The sequence below is a fragment of the Crocodylus porosus genome, unplaced genomic scaffold, assembly GCF_001723895.1.
Source record: "Crocodylus porosus isolate Cpor-Errol unplaced genomic scaffold, CroPor_comp1, whole genome shotgun sequence".
Taxonomy (NCBI): domain Eukaryota; kingdom Metazoa; phylum Chordata; order Crocodylia; family Crocodylidae; genus Crocodylus; species Crocodylus porosus.
This window is the reverse complement of record NW_017728906.1, coordinates 11523121-11546243: the sequence shown is the minus strand read 5'-3', so window position 1 is coordinate 11546243 and position 23123 is coordinate 11523121. Positions and strand designations below refer to the sequence as shown.

At 41.1% G+C, this 23123-nt stretch overlaps 1 protein-coding gene across 1 annotated transcript in view; it reads left to right on the top strand.

Moving 5' to 3' along the window:
• DCAF6 (DDB1 and CUL4 associated factor 6) overlaps positions 1–23123 on the top strand; it is a gene marked incomplete at its 5' end in the record, with an annotated part of 140301 nt that overhangs the window by 115657 nt on the left and 1521 nt on the right. The window contains 4 exons of the mRNA XM_019557099.1: positions 3562–3700; positions 15056–15212; positions 19003–19091; positions 22100–22205. Coding sequence (XP_019412644.1) covers positions 3562–3700; positions 15056–15212; positions 19003–19091; positions 22100–22205 — 491 coding nt within the window. The remainder of the gene's footprint in view (positions 1–3561; positions 3701–15055; positions 15213–19002; positions 19092–22099; positions 22206–23123) is intronic.

Genomic DNA, 23123 nt, shown 5'->3' with positions numbered 1-23123 from the left:
CACTAAAAACAAGAACAAAATATATGGGGGTGCAGGAGCTGAACCTTTGAGTCAGAAGGATACACCTATTAAAAAAGGTTAAAATCCCCTGACATAGGTAGAAGAACTAGGCTTCTTCCCAGGTCAAGTTTCTAACCCCTTGAAAAGATAAAGATTTCAGAACTAGTTGGGGGTATTATATAGCCACAGCAAACATCTGGTCCAGTATTGTATTTGTGCTGATCAGAGAAGCACTGCCTTTTGATATAAAAGCTGTAGCAAATAGCTCGGCAGCTCATTCTTAATTTGGCAACCTGCTGCCATCTACATCGGTTTCAAACCACCCTGATTTGAAACATGCTGATTCTGCTATACAAGCTTGGGAAAGTTGGGAATGCTTTGTTTCTAGCACTTTGCACAGCATGGTAGTTTCTTTACTGACGTGTGCGTTGTCATAAACCAGATGATTAGATGACTATCTAATAACACTTTTTTATTTACAGTAATTAGACAAGAATTATATGAAAGCTTGTGCATCTAAAACTAAAAGGTGCAAAAGGCTAGAACAAAAATTGTTCTTCCAGGATAGAAGTGTGCCTTTAAATTTAAAATCTTTTCTACACGAAGAACAGAAGAGGGAAGGATCTTGCCTAAAAAAGTGTATTCTGTTGCTGGGTCTGAAGGATCATTATGTTAGGTCTTTCTGCTCTTTTTGGCGAGGTATTTCCTTAATTGGGGTCCTGCCACCAACAGCAGGACTTAACTCCCAGTGCCTGATAACTTGAACCAAGGACGGTTTAGATACAGTCTCACCATGAGATGTGATCTTGTCTTTTCCATAAGTCCCCATCTCAGAAGCTGCTGAATCAAAGTGTATTAGTACTGTTTTAATCATGGCTAAACTTTTAGCTTTCAGCAGAGCTGAATACAAGATAGTGGTGTTTGAAAAGCAAAGTGAGTACTTTGTTTGTATCTTCCTTTTTTATAAATTCAGTACAGTGGAGTGTACTCTGTAGTCTTAGACTTTTTGTTTTGTTTTTTTTTTTAAATGGCTGTATATAACCTCAGAGGAAGGAAATCAGAAAAGCCTGGCCAGAGCCATGAAAAACATGCAAATTTGTATCACTGTAGGAGCATGCACACTGAAAGCTTGGTTACCTCTTGACAGCTGGTGCCCACTCCACAGTGGCAGCTCTCTCCCCCATTTAAAGCAGTTAAATTTTATGGATTTTTCCATGTCTGGATGGGCCCATAGAGGATAAGTGCAAATGTGCAGTATATGGCACTGCAGACTGCACACAGACTGCTGCTGTGTGCAGCATTGCACACGCCACAGATGCAGGCATTCCCCACACTGATTTGCAGTGTGATGAGGGTTTTGTCACGGGGAGATCCCGGTATAGAAAAACCCACACCTTAAAATAGCGGGCCAGCACATGTGGCGACAGTGTGCGTTGCTGGAAACTGGAGCCTGGCTGGCTAGAGCCACACACCAGCTGCTGACTAGTCTCTGTGCTGCCAGATTGCTGTGGCTGCAGCCCCTGGAGGCCCTCAGGACCCCAGGTAAGGCTGCTGGGGCCGTTTCCCAGGGACAAGCAGCAGGTATTGTCACTGCTCTTTGTTCCCAGGGAAACGCATGTTCCTGCTTGTGGGGATGCATCATACGTGTCTATGGGGTAGTAAAGTAGTTTAGCAAGAGTCTAGGATGTAATTAAGTATTACTTAGCAGATTTGTGCAAATTAATGCCTTGGCTCTTTTACTAGTGTTAACATTAATTCATTACTTGATTAAAAATAATAGTCCTAAGCTTATCCCCCCTGCTCAGTGTTTTGTTTTGTTTTATTGTTGGGTTTGTTTTGTGGGTTTTTTTGGCGGGGGGTAAGGATAGGGAGGGTTGTTCTGTTTTGGTTTTTTTAAGTTTAGTTGGTTCATGTCTACAGGGATATATATACTAGCATGTTTTGGAACCAAATATAGAAATGTGAGTTGAAAGGTAGTAGGTAGACTCTGGAAAAAAAGAGACCTGATTTTGTTGAATGGGCTTATATTTTGTTTTTAAAACTTAATCGCTTTTAGCCTGGTTGATAATGGAATAGCTAGTGAACTGAGGATTTCTGTCATATGCTTATCATTAATTTCTCTGTAAAAGAAAAGATGATATATAAAATGCATGCTTTAAAGGATGATACAAACGTCCATGTGAGTGTAATCACAGCTGGAGTACATGGCTTCACTTAAGGTTCTATAAATATTTTGCATAAGTGCACAACACACAACCCTCCTTTACTTTCTCCTTCCTTGCAAAGGCAACTGAATGAACATAATATTGTTGCAGCCTTTAACGAACAGTAGATGAGGTCAAACCCTGTTTGTTTCTTTCATGTTATCCATAATGTCTTGGGGTAGTCATAATGTTAGTAAATTTAAGTATCAATTTAAATGGGAAAACTTAGCCTGACTTGTAGATTGACTCTTTGAGGAAATCACTGGTGAGCAGTATTGGGCTGCAGTAATGTTTCCCAAAGCAAGCAGTAAAAGTTTACCACAATTCCTGCCACAGCTACTTCAGTCCCTTACAGTTTAATACTTAATTTGTATCCTCCAATGACTTGTCTCACTCTTGTTCTACCTAGACCTTCAAGCATCAGTGGCATCAGTCCTGAAAAAGAAAAGGGGTGTAAGAGCAAATCATAGAAGTAAAGATAGCCAAAGCTAGAGTCAGTACGAAGTTTTAAACCTGGGGCCACAGTATGGGAGCAGGAGTCAGATGTGAAGAACTCTGAAATTCTTATTGCATCACCAAAAATATAATTTCTTGAGATCAAGTAGCCATCCAGTAGAGTTTTTCAGCATATTGCTTTACATCTCTTTTTGTTCATAAAATCTTTTTTTGCTATAGGTCTGTCTGCATTAGGGAGTATTCTCCCACTGTCTTTCAAAGCCCCTAGACCCAGCTTTGTTCTCTGGTCAAATAAGTACTGTTAAGTTTTCCTAATGTTCAATCTTGCCATAGAAGAAACACTAACAAGAAACTATCAGAAGAAAGATCTTCCTAAAGCAGGGGATAATAAGAAAGTATGAGACATTTAAAATTTGATCTAATACAAAGAAAAAATTAAAGGTGGCAGCAGATCTGTTTATATTTATTGTTCTAAATAGAAAAATATACTATTTTGCCTGTATCCACCTTTTTACACTTTTGCAAGCTTAGAGTGGATAGGGGTTCTATTTAGAAAATATTTTATCTGAGTGTGATATTATACATGATTTTTGCTTGCATCCTAGAGTTTGTACCTTTAAAAAGTATGAAAAAAATAACATGACTGCTACATGCCACTGTCTTGCATGTTATTCCTGTTCTAAACCAAAATGGAAAAACTCTTAAATTTGTCACTTAAACAGTTGCTGTGGCATTAGTGCCTTTGCCAGACTCAGGAGTGAGTGAGTTTGAGTGGCCTGACTAAGCTGTTTTGTTTCCCTTTAAAAAGCACTGGTTCATTGTTTAGAAAAGGTCTGTCTGTGAAGCTTCTGGTCTTGTGTAATGGTCTTTCAGTAGTGTTTTCTTTGTATGTAATTCATAGACGATCTGCTGTTGCCCGCATTCAGGAACTGTTCAGAAGGAGAAAAGAAAGGAAAGAAATGGAAGAACTGGAAACACTGAATATTAGACGTCCTTTAATAAAGATGGTTTATAAGGGTCATCGGAACTCCCGGACAATGGTACAGAATACTTGCTTATTTTAAGAGTTTATCTTTTTTACTTGAAATAATGTAGTTGTTCTTTCTAAAAGGGAATGTTGTGTTTCATTTAAAGAATGTTAGTTGCATATTAGATCTGTAACTATGTAACTGGATATATGTCACTCATGGGCCCCCATGAGTAATCTAAAGCCACGTGGTGGGGAGACACTAACTTTCTCTGCAAGTTGGGACAGCCCTTTACTTGCTCTCTCACTTGGCCCATCTGCATGATGACACATTGTGTACTTCGAAAAGAAATATAAAACTTAAGTCATGATCTTAATGAATAATGATTAGTTCCTCATCTAACCCCTTGACCACCTCATCTTTATATATAACACAAAGGCTGCTTACAGACATAATCTGTACCACCAACTCCCCCTCCCCACCCCCCCAAAAAAAAAACAACTAAAAACAAGCGACCCACGCTTTACTTGAAGAAACAGCACGTTTGTTCAAACCAGCTCCACAGCATCTGTGGAGATCAGGTGATTCAGTAGGGCTTTTTGGCACTTTTATCTAAAGCTGAGTTAATCAGCTATTAGATGAAAGTGCCAAAAAAACCAACAGACCAACCCACTAAAGCATCTGATCTATACAGAAATTGGGTGAGCTGGGTCCAACTAACATGATGCCTCTTCTGGGCATGCACTGGCTTTGGCACAGGAGTGTGCTGAGTTTAAAGTAAAGTGCTGTTTTGGGTTTTATTTAAATGTCTGTAAGCAGCTAAAGTGCTTTACAAAAAGCTCTATCTATACTCACTGTGCTGCCTTTTTAATACACATTTTTTTAAGTATCCTTAGGCCCCTACTGTAGATTACAGATTACATTTGTGCTGCAATTAACATGTTAATCACAGAATAAATAAGAAAGGTACTATATGTGCACCTGATTTAAATTGCCATATAATGGGAAACAAGCCATAGAAATGTTTGACAGATACCATAGAACATTTTTATGGCTCATTTATATGTCACCTTAAATTTAACCTGTGGCTGGTGACTGAAAATCAGCTGATTAAAGTCCCCAGTAGGAGAAACCAAAAACTTGGCTCCTGGCAGGGCAAGTAAAGGTTTCCCTCTGCTGGGGACTTTAAACTATGCACTGAGCAGCTCTTGTCAACTGGGTATAGGGCCATACCAGCATCTGGAACTGACTCCAGTGCAGTCCTGATTGTCAGGTGCTTGGCTTTCAATTTGCTGGTGCAGGGGGAGTCCAGGATCATAATAATAATCATGGACTTCCCCTGCACTGACAAGTAGGGCACGATTGGGATCTGATCCTGGAATTGGATATCAGTCGTGCCCATGTGGCATGGCAGGAGGCACGATTGTTCATATCCTATCATGCCTTTAAAAGTCTTGTGGCCGTAGTTGTGTAGTTGGAAAAGCATTGTTTTTATCACCAGCAAAAACTTGTGAAGGGCAAGCTGTCCAAATGAAAGCTTGTTATTGTAGTCATATTTTTTGCTAGCTGTCCAAATGCAAGCTTGTTATTGTAGTCATATTTTTGAAAATATTATCTGCTTCCTTCAGGTTCATAATTCAGGCTGCCTGTTGTTTACTGAAGAAATTTAAAAAATACAAATTCATTAGTTCTAAAAACAAGTTAGTTTTTTCCTTTTTCTAAGATGGTAGTAGTAACTTTCTGTGGGTGGTTATGGCTGAGACGTATGCTCCTGGGTTTTTTTTTTTATTGAAAGATTTACTAAATCTTTTTTTTATTATTATTAATTCCAGAACTTTTTCTAAAATGTATCTTTTGGGGTCCCAAAGTGTCATGAGAATTATTGGACTTTGTGAGACTAGAGTGATGAACAAAGCTCACACATCTTTTTTTCTTTATTAATAGCCTTTTTCCTGTTTTACTTAATGGTTTTGGTGTTTTGAAAATAGAGTGCTAAGTAGTATTTGGTATTTTTGGGGAGTTATAGTCAAGCTATTTTGGAGGTAGCTGAGGAGGGGTGATTCATCCAGTGCAGTGGTTCTCAACCTTTTTAGACTCAAGGCACCCATCACTGCACTCAAGGCACCCCTTCATAACTTTTTGAAATTGGGTGCCATTCGGTTCACAAAACTAATTTTAAATATTACAGGCCCCCTCTACATATAACCAGTATTGCACAGTTAACTAGTTACCTGGAAACCAGCTATACATGCAAAGTAGCTATCGCACAATTAAAAGCTCCAACCAGCTATAAAGTTAGACCTAAAAAATGTGTACTGACTTTATAACTGGTTGCTTTCGAGCTTTAATTTGCATATGCAACAGGGTTTGTCCTTGTAGCTGGGAGCCCTGTCAGTTGACAGGGCTCCCAATCACAGGGGTGCACCATCCCTGGTATAAAACCCCTGGACCCTGGCGATCTCAGCTACCATGATGTCTAGTGCTTGGGGATGCAGGAACCCCTAGGGCTAGAGGATCACTACAGGGTTGATTCCCCCCTGCCCTGGGGGTGCTGGGAAACCCCTGGGGCCAGGAGATGGTGGTGATCTCTGGCCCCAGGTGCTTCCCTCCACCCCCAGGGCGAGGGGATCCCTGTGTGGTAATCCTCTGTCCTTGGGGGTTTCCCACACCCCCAGGTTGGGGGGAGTGCCACAGCAGCAATCCTCCAAGCCAGGAAGTGCATGGGGCTCCCAGACACAGGAGCTTGCTTTTTGTTGGCGTGGCTGGAGATGTGATTGTGTTAATTGTATGTCAGATCCCATTGCACCTTTACCTACACATGTAGAGGGGGCCACAGTGCTTATATCCTTTCAGAGGGATTGGACAGTGCAGGGGAAGGAATTGGCCATTAAATAAGCCTGATCTACACATACCTACTCATCTCACACCTCACTTATCTCCTTACACCGAGTGGCACCCCGATTCAGACTCATTGATCCAACTTCTCAGAGCACATTCCAGAATTTGCATAAGTAGTTTCAAAAACTGCTGGGATGAATTTTGCCTTCCTAAATGCATATTCCACTTTACATAGCTATTAGTAGGAACTGGGTGACCATATCAGAGGATATAGAAGGGGCAGAATTAGATTTAATGGTGTCAAGTTTGGATTTTTTTTTAATTTCAGAAATGAATAACAATGTACACAGCTGCCTTAAATTGTTACTAACATTGTAAAGCCAAGCACTCAGTGGCGGTGTGGATTTGATTTAAACCAAATCTGTTTAAATCATTATTTAAATCACAATTTAAATCACTGGTCAGGAAGCCCCAATTTAATCATTCTTTTCTCCAAAAAGTGCATTCTTTTTTGATATAACCTTAATACATATTAGTCACAACTCGTATGGATGCAAGTCTCAGTATTAGAAAGTGCACACTATACATTTTACAGCAGTGATTTATTATGGTTTTTTTTCAGATTGATTTTGCAGCTACATCAGAAAACTGAAGTATGACATTTAAATTGTTTTCTTTAGCTAAAACAACAAGCTTATGTATTTTAGATGTTTTTCTTCAACAACAAACATTATTTTAACAAAACCTATTTTTTATTATTTATCAATTTTAGAAATAAATGTGAAATGTGTTATTAACAAAAAATTAAATAGATTATTTCATCCAAGTCAACATGATAAACTTAAAATACTGGGTTAGGCAGCAAACTCAGTCTTCACCTCCCTTTTCCTGTTTATTCATAGACTGGAAAAGAAAGGCAAACTTTCCAGCTTTTTCAGTTCCCAAGTCATTTCTCATTTTAGAATGAATTAGTCCAGAAGAAGAAAATATTCTTTCTACACTGGCATAAAAAATTTGGGTTGGAAGGGACCTTGAGAGGTCACATCTACCTTCCTGCTCAAAGCAGGACCAGCCCCAACTAGATCATCCCATACAGAGCTTTGTCTAGCCAGGTCTTAAAAACATCCAAGGACACAGATTCCACCACCTCTCTAGGTAACGTATTCAGTACTTCACCACCCTTCTAGTGAGAACATTCTTCGTAATGCCTAATTTCAACATCTCTTGCTGCAACTTGAGACCATTGCTTCTTGTTCTGTTATCTGTCACCACTGAGAACGTGGTTTACCCCTATCCTCTTTCGAACCCTGCTTCGGGTAGTTGAAGGCTGCTTTTAAATCTCCTCTCAGTCTTCTCTAGACTAAAAAAGCCCAGCTTCCTCAGCCTCTCCTTATAAACCACGTAAAGAAGCTACTGCTGTTAAAAGCTGGATTATCACTTCAGTAGTCTCTGATATATCCAGGTGCTTTTGTGACTTACCAGTTCACTGGTAAGACTTTCTTTAAAACCCCAACAGCAAACTTATATTTCTTGAATGGTTCACCCTTAGTTCTGAAATTTATTATAGCTGGTATTACAGAGGGATGATTGCGGGATACTCATGTTATAGCCAACTCTTCTACAGCAGTTAAGGATTGAGAATATTGGCAAGAAAATGAGCTGGAGATAGTGCTTGATGCATTCTTTTTTTAATGTCTGTAATTTAACTCTGTCATTGCATATTTCTCTTTTCAAGGTCTCCCTCAGTTCCTTCGAAATTTATACAGCATCAGCAATAAAACAGTGATTTCCCAGCACTTTGTAGGCTTCAGGATAGTCAGCATATGTTTTATATTTTTCTTTAGCCCAACATTGAGAACTTTGGCATGACAGTTCCATTTATTTTGTCACAACATTGTTCACAAATTGTCACCAGATGAGGCCAGTTCTCGATATATTGCTACTGAGTTCCATTGCATATCTTATGGGAGAGTTAGTTTGCTTTCTCCTGCTTTCTTCAGAGAAGCTGTTGCAAAGTGGTTGTTATGGAAGTATTTTACAATTTCAGCAACATCAACCTTTATTTCTGGAGCACTGAAGTCTTTGGCTAAGAGGTGCATCAAATGAGCACTGCAGCCATGACATTAGCTTGGGATTTTTTCACTTTCTTATAGATTTTCTTCTCATCTTTGATACATATGCAGCATTGTCTGTGACAGCTTCATACTAGACATTTGAGGGTTTTTTCACAGTTTGTTATAGCTTTTATTGCTACTTCTTGTAAGGATTTTGCTTTATGTGCATTTCCTGATGTATCAATTGCTTCTGTAAGGTAGACAGCCGCTTCTCTTGTTACACAAGTACATATTACTGGGTCATTGTGGACATTGCTCCACCCATCAAGACTCAGGCTAACAATTTTCCCCTCTAGACTTTTTGCGCACACTTCAGTTTCTTCTCATACAATTTATTCAACAGTATTGTCTCAAATAGTATATAAATAGAAGTTATAATCCCTATTCCATGATGATATCTTTCAGCTTTAACATATTTTAAATTAAAACTATCTTTATATAGGTTTATTTTTTTAAAGAAAGCATCTTAACAAAAATTAAAAATATGATTAAATAAAAAAATCTGATTTAAATTAAAAAAAATGATTTTTAAATTTAAAAAATCATTGATTTTTATCCACCCTGCTCAGCAGTTAAGAAATGCCACAATTAAGCTTGCTTGTGCAAACTTAATCCAGCCCCAGTCTGCACATGTATTACAATACAGTCTTGAATTACATGTTCACTCCCCACACAAGACCCTGGCTCATTAGTTGCATGAGATGAACAGGGCTCGATTAATAAGCTCCTGTTAATTATTTTGTTTTGTCTGCGTTTTTTGTGTGATGCTAGGTCTTATTTACAATATTCTGTTTAAACCATGCTCTGAAGATACAGTTATTGACTTCCTCATGGACTTTTGTATGTGGTTTATTACTATTTCAGAAAACATTAATTAATTTTATTGTTAACCCAACACCCATGTAAAAGAGGTGGTAGTATTAGCCCCATTTTAAAGCTGAAGAAGCGAGAGAGAAATTATGGTAATATTTTGTTGTTCAATTTTAGATGCTTAAGACTTTATTTTCAAGGGTACTTAGCATTTGATGTACTCAAGCACAGTTCCCATTAACATCAGTTTTGTATGGAAGCTCAGCCTTTTTGCACAACATGCCACAGACTCTCAGGTTAGGCGCCCAAAAGATGGTAACCATCTGTGGAAAGATTAGTTTGTGGCTTGTCTAGCATTACACAGGAATTTGGAGACAGAGGTGAGGATAGAAATTAATTTTCCATTGGTGCCTTGGCAGTTTTCAGTTTGTCTTCCTGTAGTCTCCTGTTTCATTTGCTACTCACCTTTCATCTTCTGAAAAAGATGTCCAAGGGATTTTACAGATCTGGCCTCCTTTTCTATACAGACTTGAGTCATACCAGGTCGTGTCTATTTTGTGCACTGGATGAAGCAGGGGACTTGAATAAAAACTGATAAAAACTATACCATAATATTATGCACAAGGAGGCTGAATTAAGGTTGTACTGGCAAGTTTAATTCTAGAATTTCCTAACTTCAAAGAGCTTGAATTGGCAGCTTTTTAACACGAGGGAGAAGAGGATTGCATGGGTTTGTGTCTGTCATCTTCAAGTTTTTTGAAAACGGGAAAAGCAAATGAGGAAAAAAAATCAAAATATGCATTGATCATCAGCACAGTTGAGACATTTAGGTTCTCCAAATAGACCTCTGCCACTTGAATTACCAGAGTATCTTGTTAACAGTAGTAAGTTGTCACTCTTTTTGTGAAGCAAAATTAAAATAACTTTATCAATGGTTTTCCCAGACGTTTGATAGTGGAGTAATGATGAGACCCAGATTTTTTGCCAGGCTCTGGAAAGAGAATTTTGGAGAAAAAGAAGGCATGTTAGTGGGTGGAAACTCTTCTGCCTGCCCAGCCCTCTTCCTTCCTTCCCACCCTCCCATCCCATATTGATACCTGTTTAATTCCCTCCAATCTGTTCCTGTTCCATTCCTCCTCCTTCCCCACTTTTGATTTCTCATCTCAGTTATATTCGTTTTACATACCCGCCTCTCATTTCTTCCATCTTGCTTTTGTTGCCTGGCCAATTCTGGTCCTTTCCTTCAGGCTCATTAAGCAGATCTACACATTCATTAATGTGCAGAAGTTACTGTGCATTTAGTTTATTATTTGCTTAATGAAGTACTAACTAACTGTGCAGTAACTACACTTACAATGTGCAGTAACTACAATTACAGTGTGCAGTAGTGCCGGCACTTGTTTTTTTTTCTAGTGAATCTTACTGCTCAGTAGCATATTAGCACGGTTTTTGTCTGGCATGCTGCTGCCCAGTATTGTGAGGCTACAGCACATTAAGCGTCTTGTGTAGACACGCCCATTGTGTTACAGTTCCTAACTCTAGTCTCCACACTTCCCTACACATTATCTGTCTCCTTATCCTGTTGACCCAGCCCCTTCCCTCTGGGTCCTTGACTGGGTGCTCTCTAATCTCCAAACTGCCACTAACTCCTACCCTTAGTCTCCTTCCTCATGTTCTTTACCCAGTATCAGTCTTCTCTCGACCTCTACTTTTCCAGTTCCTTGCCCTGTCTCTTTGACTGTCTGTCTCTCACCTGGTTTTGTTCCACTATAATTTCTAGCTCCAGTGTCTTTGTTCAATCAGTCCTGGTTTTTCTTGTCCAAAATCAGCGTCCTTCCAAGCAGATCCTCTCAAAGTCCTTCTCTCTATCTTTATCTATGTATTTGGTTTTCCTTGCTCGCTCCCACTGCCCACGGCTCCTGGTCGTCTTGCATGACAAGTCCCATTCCATTCAGCTCTCAGTCAGTGGCTTGACTTTTGCCTCCTCCAATCTTAGTTTTGCAAAGTCCTTGTTCCAATTCACTCCTTTCCCTCCCCCTATGTTTGGATTGAAGGAGCTCTGATCTCCTTTCTAGTGCCTGCCTCTGCCCTAATCTGGAGCATCAATTGGACTGAAGCTGAAGACCAGCCCAGAGCTAAACCCTCTTTATTCTTGGCTGGAGCTTCCCCATTCATTCTGCAAGGATGGCACATTTAATCTGATCCACACTGAAGCTGAGAGCAAGGCAGGAGCATCTTCATTGAGGATGGAATCTTCAGAGATCTTAGCTTTTAAATTCTGTGATCGTATGTATTTTACAAAAACCAAAAGATGCACCTCCCAAGGGTTTTTACAGTCTAATGCCAATACAGTAATTATAAGTATTCATAGCCAAATTCTCTTTTGCCTTAATCTTGCCCCTTGTAGAGGCACCAGTTTCTATTCTTCATCTCCAAGTTTTCCTGTTGAGTGCATCCTTCAAGCTAACACTCGCTTTGTGTCCTTTAGTGTCTCAATTTTGGGGGAGGGCAACCTCATAGTATTTGTCCCACGATTGCTAGATCCTCTGTTCTCCAGCCAACATACCTGCTTCTTACCATCTCACGTGACCAAACCATTTAAGTTGATGCTCCTCAGTTTTTACATGATGCTGCAACATGTCTTGCATTATTTCATTCTCTCATTTCACATAGCATCCACCTGAATATGCTTCCAGAACACTTATTGCAGTCTGAGTGGAGAATTTTGAAGTGAAGCTGCATTCAAGCTGACTTTTGAGTGAAGCTGCATTCTGGGTGGAGAACTTTGGTCTTGGTTTTTCACTTTTTTATTCTTATTTTGCCCTAAGGCAGGGGTAAACAACCTTTTACAAACATGGGCTTCAGCTTGCAACCCAGCCAGCACCACAGGCCACTATTCCCTTCTGGCTGCTTCAGCAACAGCAAGCAGAGGCTGCAGCCAGAAAGGCCAGCCCTCCGTGTGCGTGGGCCATCGCTGCTGGCTGGAGCAGCCAAAGGTGGTCAGCATGCCATTAGCCAAACTGACTGGTTCAAACAGCTGGGGAATTGGCATACCCTTAGTAAAACATAGACTGGATTGGACCTTTGTAGGCCAGATTTGGTCCACAGGCCTTAGGTTGCCAACCCCTGTTCAAGGGTATCCTGCCCCTCAGTTCAAGCAGCTAACAAAAGCTCATCTGTGTGAGCTTCCTGGATGCTTTTTGAAACCCACGGAACAAATATTTGTTATGTGAGTTTAAAAGTTAAATGAGTCACCAGAAACAATGGTGCTGTCCCAAACCATGCTTACAGTAGCGCTTGGGTTGCAATTACTGTGGAAGGAAAGATTATCTTCCTTGTATAGAAATTGAAATTTGTTCCTTCTGTGATGCTTTTAAAATGTTTTTGTGCAGAGTTGAGGTATCTTAGATTTTTTTACTTTTTTAGTTGGGAGTATGTAGTGTAAGTGCAAAAGGGGCATCATAAAACAGATTATTTCAAGGAAATGGAGCCCTGTTGTCTCTGACACTTTCTCCTGGGCTCAGCTGTATCTATTGCAGTTATTGTCAGTATTTATATTACTGTTATGTCACCAGCATCATGAATTTTAAAACCTCATCTTGACAAGGCCTCATATACAGAACTTGTAGAAGATTATCTCCTCACTTGTCTCCCAGGGACTTTCACAGGTCATCTCTGGCTCAGCCTGTGCAATCAGTTACCACCTCAACATGATATTTAGCTAGAGGACACACAGCTGAGCCATTGTCTTGAACAGACTGTCATTTTAAATAAGACAGTGATCCGAGATCTTCTAGCTCCCAGCACCAAGAAGAACCAGGGGAGCTGGTTCAGCCATGAACACTTGTGGGCTTCAGCAAATTCCAAAACTAGATGACTGCACTTGAGCTGCTGAGTAAGGAGTCCAGGACTGCAGTGAATCACAATTGTATTCTAGCCTCAAGAAGTTCCTTTTTCTCCATCTCCTCCTTTAGCTGACATCTGCCGCAGATGGAGAGAACCGGCATTTGAACACAGATGACAGAAAATAGGTTGGTTTCTCAAAGCATATACTAAAGCTTGATTACCCTGTAACCTGTCAAATCCTGCCTGATGGAGGTATCCAGAACATTTCATCAGTCTTGAGTACCTACAAATCTTGGAGCTCGGATATAAAATAGGCTCTAGAACTCTCTTTCTGTATTTCTGAAACGATTTAATGGCTCTAGCACCTAATAGTCCATGTGTATTCCTAAAGTTTAGTATACTTATTCATTTAAGAACATGTGGACATTCTGAGGGAATCTTATCCTTTAGTTCTCTGTATCCACTGTACACCTGTTGTGCCTTATGAGAGTCATGAGCAACTGGTGCCATTTCTGACCGAAATAAGGTCTCATTTAGAAAAGGAATCTTTCTTTCTTTGAACATGCAATAGTCTGGCCAGCATGGAAGAAAATTACCTTGGATACATCATTTCTAGCAAACTATCACTGATTGGTAGAGTTCCCAATTCCTGAGCAAGCTGTTCGAGAAGCTAGGTAAAAGCCATCTACGGGATAATCGAGTTGCAGGTAATATTTTAGACCTAGAAGAATCTTTTCCAGAATTTAGATGTGGAACAGAAATCATCTCAGTGGAACTGATGGAGGATAGAGACATCCATTCTCATCTCTTTGGATCTCTAAACAGTCTTTGACATCACTAGCAGTGAGACTTTGTCCTCTCATGTAAGAGAAGTGGGAGTTGTTGAGGGAAACGTACATAAACAATTTGAATCCACCCTGACGGCATGCTCCTGATGAGTAGTCAGTGGGGGAAATGGCATCTCCACCATAAGATCTTGAGCTGCATAAATCTTACGCCAATCTTCAAGGGATTAACTATAGTTTATAAACTGTATTAACCTCACCTGGTACACCTGGAGAATGGGATCTAGGCAGGTAAAGGGAAGAATTTGAGTGCATGTGGGGCTGACAGAAAAGGAGAGAAAGGTGATTTTGAATTTCCCTTTGTGGAAGAGCCTGCAGAAAGAGCAAGACCTCCAGCCTTGCAGAAAATAAGAAATAGGGGGAATATAAGAGAGTTTTAAAAAAATCTCAAGCGTAGGATGAGAGAAAGTCATCAAGTTTTCTATTTTCCTTCTATATTGAGCTTTCTTGAGGGATAGTAGGAAGGTGTCCATTGTGTTACTGATCTGAGGGTAGAGAGGTAAGGCTAGAGAGGAGCCCAAGGGGTAAAGCTAGACAGGAGTCCAAATATAAACTTGTTTTTATTTTGGCAGGCATTTAATTTATTTAGGGCATTGTTAACCTAGAAGTGGTGAAACTATGTGTAACCCAGAAAGAGGGCTGAATTGCAATAAGTGATGGACTCCACTGGGGGAAAGGAAGTTATTGGCATAGTTATTGGCTGCATAATACCTGGCCATAAGGGAACATGTTAGGCAATAAGTTGCACACTTTTTGGCAGACCCAGAAGGTTCAGCAGTCACTCTGATCCTGTCATATATCTAAATGCAGCCAACATTTACTATTAACATTTACCATTACTATTACTTTGTTTTAAAGTCCATAGGTTAGGGCCAGCTTTGTTCTCGAAATGGGTATTTATTTAGAGATTGGACTAATTTCTGGGCTAATTGTGTGAAGTGTAACAAATATTTAATTAATTTTATTTTCTACAGATAAAGGAAGCCAACTTTTGGGGCTCTAACTTTGTCATGAGTGGTTCAGATTGTGGCCATATCTTCATTTGGGATCGGCATACGGCTGAGCATCTCATGCTGCTGGAAGCTGATAATCATGTGGTGAATTGTCTTCAGCCTCATCCATTTGACCCGAGTAAGACCATCTCCATTTGTAGTGTACATGTTCATACAGCTGATAGTATGCTTTTGTAAAGCTGAGTCGTCAGTATTTTGTTCTACCAAGGGTGACTTTACTAAATCATTAAGAGCCTGAGAGTGAATCTTGCTTGCCTGAAGGCAACATATTGCTGCCATTCTAGTCTTCTAATAGTAAATGTTGGCCCACAGAGGCTGCAATATCCTATAGCTCCTCAGTACAAAAAAGGTGGTAACACATGATATCTGACAGCATTTGAAGGAGGTTAGGATACAGAAAGAGAGTCTCTTCCACTTCAGCATGCACAGAGAAAGAAAGCTCAGTGATCCCCACACATAAAATAGCATGGGAAGTAATATTGAAGTCTGACAACTTTTGTTGCGGGCTGAGTCTTGAGCAGGAGATAACTCAAACTCGCAGACTTGGTAGGAAAGAAGTAGAGTTGACACAGAAGAGCTTTGGTAGTCGTATATCTCTTGGGCAATTTTTTGAAAATATTCTAGAGCTAGATCTGTTGCTCTAGAGGAAAGATGATGTGATCTGGATCTTCGATGAAAATGAAGACTGAAACATTTTGCAGTTTCTGATGCATTCAGAGTAGATGCCTTCAATTCTTTTGTTATTGTTGTTTTTCCTATGACTTAAGCTGCTTAGTTGCATCCAGCTACCTTCTCTGTAATGTTTAGCATTTCCATTAGATACCTTGCTGCAAAATGTTCAGGTGATGCAAAGGTGAGATATGAAGAAAGATTGGATTACTGTCCAAGAAGAGTTAAGGTGTGGAGTAGAATAATGGAAATGGTACAAAGTTGAATAGTCTAAAGTGCAGTCATGCAGTTAGAGTAGTTGCTATAAGACAGAATCAGACTAGAGGGAAACAGAGGAAAAGATGTACTTAGGTGTTTTGCATATTGTATGATGACCATGAGCTGCTCTGATGTGGCTGTGAAAAAGGCTAGTTCTATTCTAGGGTGAATTAGGTATGGTGCATGCAGTAAAAACAGGGAAGTGTTCATACCACTGGCAATACATAGGTACCTCTATTTTAAAAAAAAAAATTTAAACTGGAATGGGTACTAAGAAGGATGGGTTAGGGAGTCAAGAGCTATCTTGTAAATTAAGTTAAAAGAACAAATTTAGACTGGGAATGAGAAGATACCTAATGCAGAGGAGTGAAGTTTACAGCGGTCAAGATAAGGAACCTGCTTTGCTTCAAGATAGAACTTGAGAAGCTTATGGAAAGGATAATATCATACGACATAGGTGTTCTCGGATGAACAGTGCATGTGATGATCACTTCTTGGCCTCTTGTGGGCTAAGATCAAGACAATTCGGTTATTTGCTATCCCTGTGTTAGGGCTGAAAGGTAACTTTTTCTTTGTGGGGAAAAGAGTTACCATGTGGTAATGCCATAGTTTCTATAGGCTTCTGGATGCCAGTAGGAGCCAGGGAGGATTTTTTTTCTTCTCTTGAATGCTCTAAGGTTTCTAGTGTTTCTTTCCCTTTCCCTAAAACAGGGCTTGGTAGCCTTTGGTTGGTGCAGGCCACCTTTTGTGACTTTGCCCCCCACTGTGAACCACAAGTTTCCACTCGTCAGGCAGTCAGCTGCCTGCATTTACTTTTGCCTCTGATCCCATCCTCTCTGCAGCAAAGGGAAGCACAGCTACAGCAGAGCAGTAGGTGCTGCAGTGAGGATAGGTGGCACAGTGCAGTGCTATGCCACCAATCCCCCATGTTGGATCACACTCTTTGCTGGCTGTAGGTTGCTGAGTCCTCTTCTAAAGCATAGGACATTGGCCCCATCTAGAGGTGTGAGTTTTCGCTAAGCTGTATTTAGTAGCTTGGAGGGCTTTGCCATATGGTCCAAGTCGAAACAGTTGCCAGATTTGAAGTCATGTAGGAATTTTTTGTTAGATCAGATTTGCAAGGACTATGGATAGATTTGCATTACTTTGTAGCATGGGACAGATGTCTCTTCCAAGGACCATCAAGCATGTATTTACTTATTACCTTCTTTGCCAGGGGCAAGCAAAGTCTGGTCCACAGGCTGGATTGGGCCCACAGCAGACTCCATTTCCTAGCAGCCCCTGCCTGCGTTGCCATGACTGGTTTCAACAGCAGTGCCATGATTGCGCAGGGCCAGGGTTTCTCTGGTCACCAGACCCGACAGCGCTGGCAGAACGCACGGCTGGGCAACGAGCTGCTCTGGGGCTGGGGTCTTGTGGCAGCAACAGCGTAGTCTGGAGCTGAGGTACAGCTGTGCTCCACTGTCCTGGCTCCGGACCACACTGTCATCACTGAAAGATCCCAGCCCTGGCCGCAGAGCAGTTCCCTGCCTAGCCACCCGCCCTGCCGGTGACGTCAGGCATCACTGCTATTGGGTTTCCATGGAAACTGGCCACAGTGACGTGGGCAGGAGCTTCTGAGAAATGGAGTCCAGCTGCTGGCTCGATCCACCATTTTACCCATCCCTTTTCTATGCCATTGTAGTGTCAGGACAATGGCAGCTCTCTTGAATCCCCTGCTTTTACAGAAGGCATGTTGTAAGGTGCTTTTTGTTACTGTCCTAACATGAGAAGTTGGCATGGGATGATCTGCTGGGCCAGGGTTTCTCTGGACACCAGACCTGGCAGTGCTGGCAGGATGCACGGCTGGGCAATGAGGTGCTCTGGGGCTGGGATCTTGTGGCAGCGACAGTGTAGTCCGGAGCTGAGGTATAGCTGTGCTCCACTCTTTGGTCAAATGGTTGCAGTTTCAGTGGACTGGTCTCAGGGGCCTGCTAAGCACCATCCAGTCGCATTTTCCTATGAAATGGGATTAATATAACATTGCAAAAGGTTTTTTTAATAATATTTCATCTATATTAATATCAGAAATGTAATTGGTAAGACCGAGAATCTGAGAAAAATGTTCACACTTAAAGGGACACTCTCCTATTTTGGATAAGCATCTGAACTTTTGAACGTTTAATGAAATTGCCTGGTCCTAGATGCGTGTTAAATGTGCCACTACTTGGCCCCCTGCGAGGGCCAAATCTTTCAGAATCTTTCCCGAAATATACCTGCAACTTCCCTGACTCTTAATCCTGTGCAACTCCCTTCCAGCTGTGTCTTTGAAAAAGGAACAGTGGAGATCAGCCCTTGAGGCAAAGGGCTGGCACTTGACTCAAAGTCATGTCAGCTGAAAGCCTCCTAACAGCTCCCTGCTCCGTGTTGTTCTAGTGCAGTAATTCTAAGGACCCTCCAGTTCTTCGTCATGTTGCAGATATTTTTAAAAATATTTTTCAAAACACCATGTGCTTTTGAAATGTACATTACAAAAATTTGAAGAAAAAAATAGTTGTTTAATTTGTGGAGCACTTGCATCTATTGTTACTTATGGACCTGCAAGTCCTGCAATCTTTACTGTGACAATAAATATTTTTTGAGTCATCAGAGAGTATAATAGTCACAGAAACTTTCTAGTTCTAAACGATGCACATTCTGTATAAAGAAAACGAAATCAAATATGAAATTGGTATTTATTTTCTTCGCGTTTAATCTGTCTCAGTTCCCATAAAAATGCTTGCTACTTAGTCTCATCAAACACAATAGACCCAATAGTGTAAATGTTGGCAGGATTATGTATTTCCATGTAAAATGCATGTTTTTAATTAGATGAGGGGTATATTTGGGTGTGTGCAGACATGCGCTTAATGATGTACTTCTGTCAAATTCCAATTAAGACATGAAGAAAACAAGCACTTCAGAGTGTTTTTCCTAATACTAATTTATATGTAAATTTCTAGTTCTTGCTTCATCGGGTATTGATTATGATATAAAAATCTGGTCACCGCTAGAAGAGTCCAAGATTTTTAACCGAAAGCTTGCAGATGAGGTAAGAAGATTTTCTCTCTTCACAGTAACATTGGAACCTCTGTTTCTAGCAAAAAGTGTCTCTGAAATCTCATCTCACCTCCGATAGCTGAATGTTGTTTTTTAAATTTAAATAAATCAGTCATCAGTTTTGTTTTAAAAATAAGCTGTTCTTAAAACAATTGATTTTTCAGGTCTTCCTAGCACATGAACACTCATAAGTAAGAAATACTAGGAAATACTGAAATTTCTAAGAATAACAGTGATAGAAGACCACGAATGTGAAACAAATGGGAGAAGAGTTTGAAGAAACAAATTTACAAAGATGGGTAATAGGATTCAATAATGAAAGCAGTGGCGAGTGACCTAAAATAACTGAACTAAACCCGTAGATGTACTGCAGACAGGTTAAATTGAAAGCAACTCTATTCAATAATTTCAGGTACAAAACTATGTTGAGAAACATAGTGGAAGCTGAGAGTTATACTGCTTGGTTTCAGCAACCAATCAGCTTACAGTAAGCATTTTAAATACAGGAAACTAAGTTAGGATCAAATAGAAATTCAAAACATGGCTTTGCAATTAGGACAGTCAAATAATCTTTGCTTTTCCTGGGGTGATAGTCTGCAGTGACCAGGCAGTTATAACTAGGGGTCTACCTAAATTGTGGGGGGGACTTACCAATTTTCGTGGGTTGATCGTGGCATAAAGTTCTAATTGTGCAGTTGTTTCACAGCAGCCCTGCCCTTCAGCACTGACTGGCAGAGAGGCCTTGGTGGGGAGGTGGGGAAGAGGGAGCAGCCGCTATCTCAATTGCCCTCTGCTCTTCTTGTGGCCCTGTCCCTCGGCACTGATTGCCAGAGAGGCCCTGGTAGGGGCAGGGGGGAAGCTGCCATCTTGTCTGCTGCCCTTCACGCCACCCCACCAGGTGGCACATTTTATTTTTAGTAAGTTTTTTGGGTTGATATCATGGAGTTTGGAGACAATTCCAGTTTTCACGATTTTCATGAAATTCATGAAACTGCAAATTAAGTAGGTCTGTAGTTATAACTAATGAATAGTTGTCATGCCAGCTTTATTAAACTGATTTTTTTAATGGGATTTTTTTCAATTTTTACCGTCATGGTGTCACTGCTGGCATAATAAAACAGGGCCAAATTAAATATTTCTTTCTCCTCTTGTGGTCTTTTCAAATAACTGCTGCTCAGGCATTGATGAAGTAGCCACGTGATTTATTCTCTATATAAGTAGTGTGTTGCTTCAAAAATATGTGCTGTCCACTCCTTAAATCTGATGCATTCAAGCAAACCTGTCCAAAGGCTATACCATGTGTCCTTGTGTTTGTTGCAATAGGAAGAGTGTGGGTTCAAGGACAGTATTTGGTTTAAAGTCCCATTGAGAGGACAGAGGAGCAAAGGGAAAATGACTTGAATATGACCAAGTCTTTAAGTCTTTCATTATGTCACCAGTTTGGTTTTGTATTCTTGATACGACTGCTATGTAGTTGTCCTGTTCCAGCCAAAAGGTTTTGTCTTCATTTTTAGGAGTGGGTAAAGTGATCCTTACCCATGTGTCGTATGTTATGTTAAGCCTGTGGCGTGCTGCAAGATAATTCAAAATTAAAAATATTATTAAATGTAGATCCTGTAAAAAGTATTCTGTTCTGAGTTTATAACACTTTAAAATGTTCATGCAGTGGGTTAGTATTATGGCTGCAGTTCTTCAATTTTTTTCAGGCTAAGTAAATGAAGGAGAAATAATTTTTAACACCAATGCCCAATTCTTAACAGTTGTAGAAATTTTAGTTTTTCTGCGAGAAACGTTAATTCTTTTATTAAGTTCTGCTTGGGAGGAGTAAGAAATTTGGGAAAGATGAGGAATTCAGTCTTTGTTAATTTAATGATAGGTGTCCGAGATGAAATGCCCATATTCAAAACTAGATGATCAGGGAAAGGCCAGGAGGAAACGGTACTTTTGGGAAACAGTAGCTAAACTAGGAGAGCAGATGAGATCATTCACCAGGAAAAAGTTAAGGGGCTATGGGCAGAATCCTGAAACAGAGTCTTAGAGGGAGCAGAGAGGAGGCTAAAGGACCAAAAATAGTGTTGCTAAAGGAACAATTGGACAGGTAGGAGGAGACCCAGCAAAAGGCAGACTCATGGGAGTTCAAGAATGAGCAAGTTGAGGAGGGAATAGTTAACTGTCCAAAAATATTGGTCAACAGCGAATGATGGTAATAGAGAAGAATGAGGCTCTTGGATTTGGCCAGGAGTAGGTCATTTGTAACATTAAAAAGAACATTTTTCTTGGAGAGAACAAAAAGGCATCGGAGCATCCATGTTTAAGGAAGAAAGAGAGGGTAAGAAAAATATGGCAGTAAATATGGTCAGGTTTTTAGCAGTCATAGAGGAGTACTTTTGAAAGCTGAAGGAAAAGAACCAGATGAGAGTAGGGAGAGAATAAATAGGAAGGAATGAGAGAAGATGGGAAGGAACTGGGTCCAGTTCACTTCCAGGGTTTCAAACTTCATAGCTGGAAGAGGTGGTGAACAGGAAATGGGGGGGGAGGGGAGGACACTGTGAGACTAAAAGGAGAGAAGTGACTTCTTTTCCGTGGTCAGGACCAGCATTGGTGCAAGAGCTTCATTTTCTACATTAACGTATGTCACTCCCGCTTAGCACTTGTCATTCATGTCATATCTTGTTGTCACATTTATTTTTCTCCATTGTCTATCCCTGACCAGGCACTCCAATACCATAGTGAAGATCACATTAAAAATATTACCTGGATAGAAAAATAGGTATATGTGGATAGATTCCCCCTTCTGTAGCTGTTTTTTCCTCACTGTACCATACGTCTGTAACACTCGCCTCCATAATTTATGCTGTTTACTCTGTAATCTGTCTATAAGCTTTTTTACAGAGTCCAAGTTACATAGTGTCTTATATACACTACACATTAAGCCTGGTTAAAACCATTTGAAATTTTATTAATACTTTTTTTTTCTCCCTCCCACCCCGCCAATCCCAGGTTATAACTCGTAATGAATTAATGCTGGAAGAGACAAGAAACACTATTACTGTTCCAGCTTCTTTCATGTTACGAATGTTGGCATCGTTGAATCATATAAGAGCAGGTAGGAGACTATTGGAGCAGTTTCTGTGCAGTCTTGTATAGAGGTGCACCGATATATCCGTCCAATATTGGATCAGCACCGATATAAAGAAAATTTATTGGAAATCAGCTATATCAAGCCGATAATCTGGCCAATAAATTACCCATGCATGCATGTAGCCGCAGCACAACACAAGTGGCAAGTACAGCCCGGCAGCATGGAGAGCTGCCTCCAGCTGGTAAATCTGGTGTGATGGAAGGGCAGGGGGGAGGGAAGGGGCTGGGGGAGCAGATCAAGGCCACTGTGGTGAGGGAGGGGTGGGACAGGGGAAGGAACAAGTGCTGTCCAGCCAGGGCAAGGTAGGCACAAGATGGAGCTACAGCTCGTCTGGGGGGAGGAGCAGGGTGGCTCCTGCTGCTGTGTGCCGCTGGTCTGGCAGCCGACTGCTTGTCTGGAGGCTCCCGCTGCTGCTCCTGCCACTTGTCGGGGGGGGCATGCCCCCAGATCTGCATAGGGTAGGGCAGGTTGGGGCCAGTTCTGCAGCAAACTCTTCCCAGAAGGGTGGGGCTGTACTAGGAAGGGCTTATGGGGGAGGGGCTGCAGCCACAAATTTACTGTTGCCTGTTCCCAGCGCAGCCCCGCCCCACTGGGAAGAACTTGGTGCAGCCTGGCCGCAGCCTGCCCTGCACAGATCCGGGTGCACGGGCCCCCTCTGTGCCTTCCTGGACAAGCAGCAGGAGCAGCAGCGGGAGCCGCTGGACAAGCTGCCAGACCAGCAGCTCTTGGATGAGCAGTGTGCAGTGGTGGGAGCTCCCCCGCTTCCTGCGCCCCTCCCCCGGATGAACTGCGGCTCTGTGCCACGCCTGCCCCACCCCAGCTGAGCAGCACTGGCTCTACCCCAGCCCCACACCCTCCCTTACAGCAGAGGCCTTGATCTGC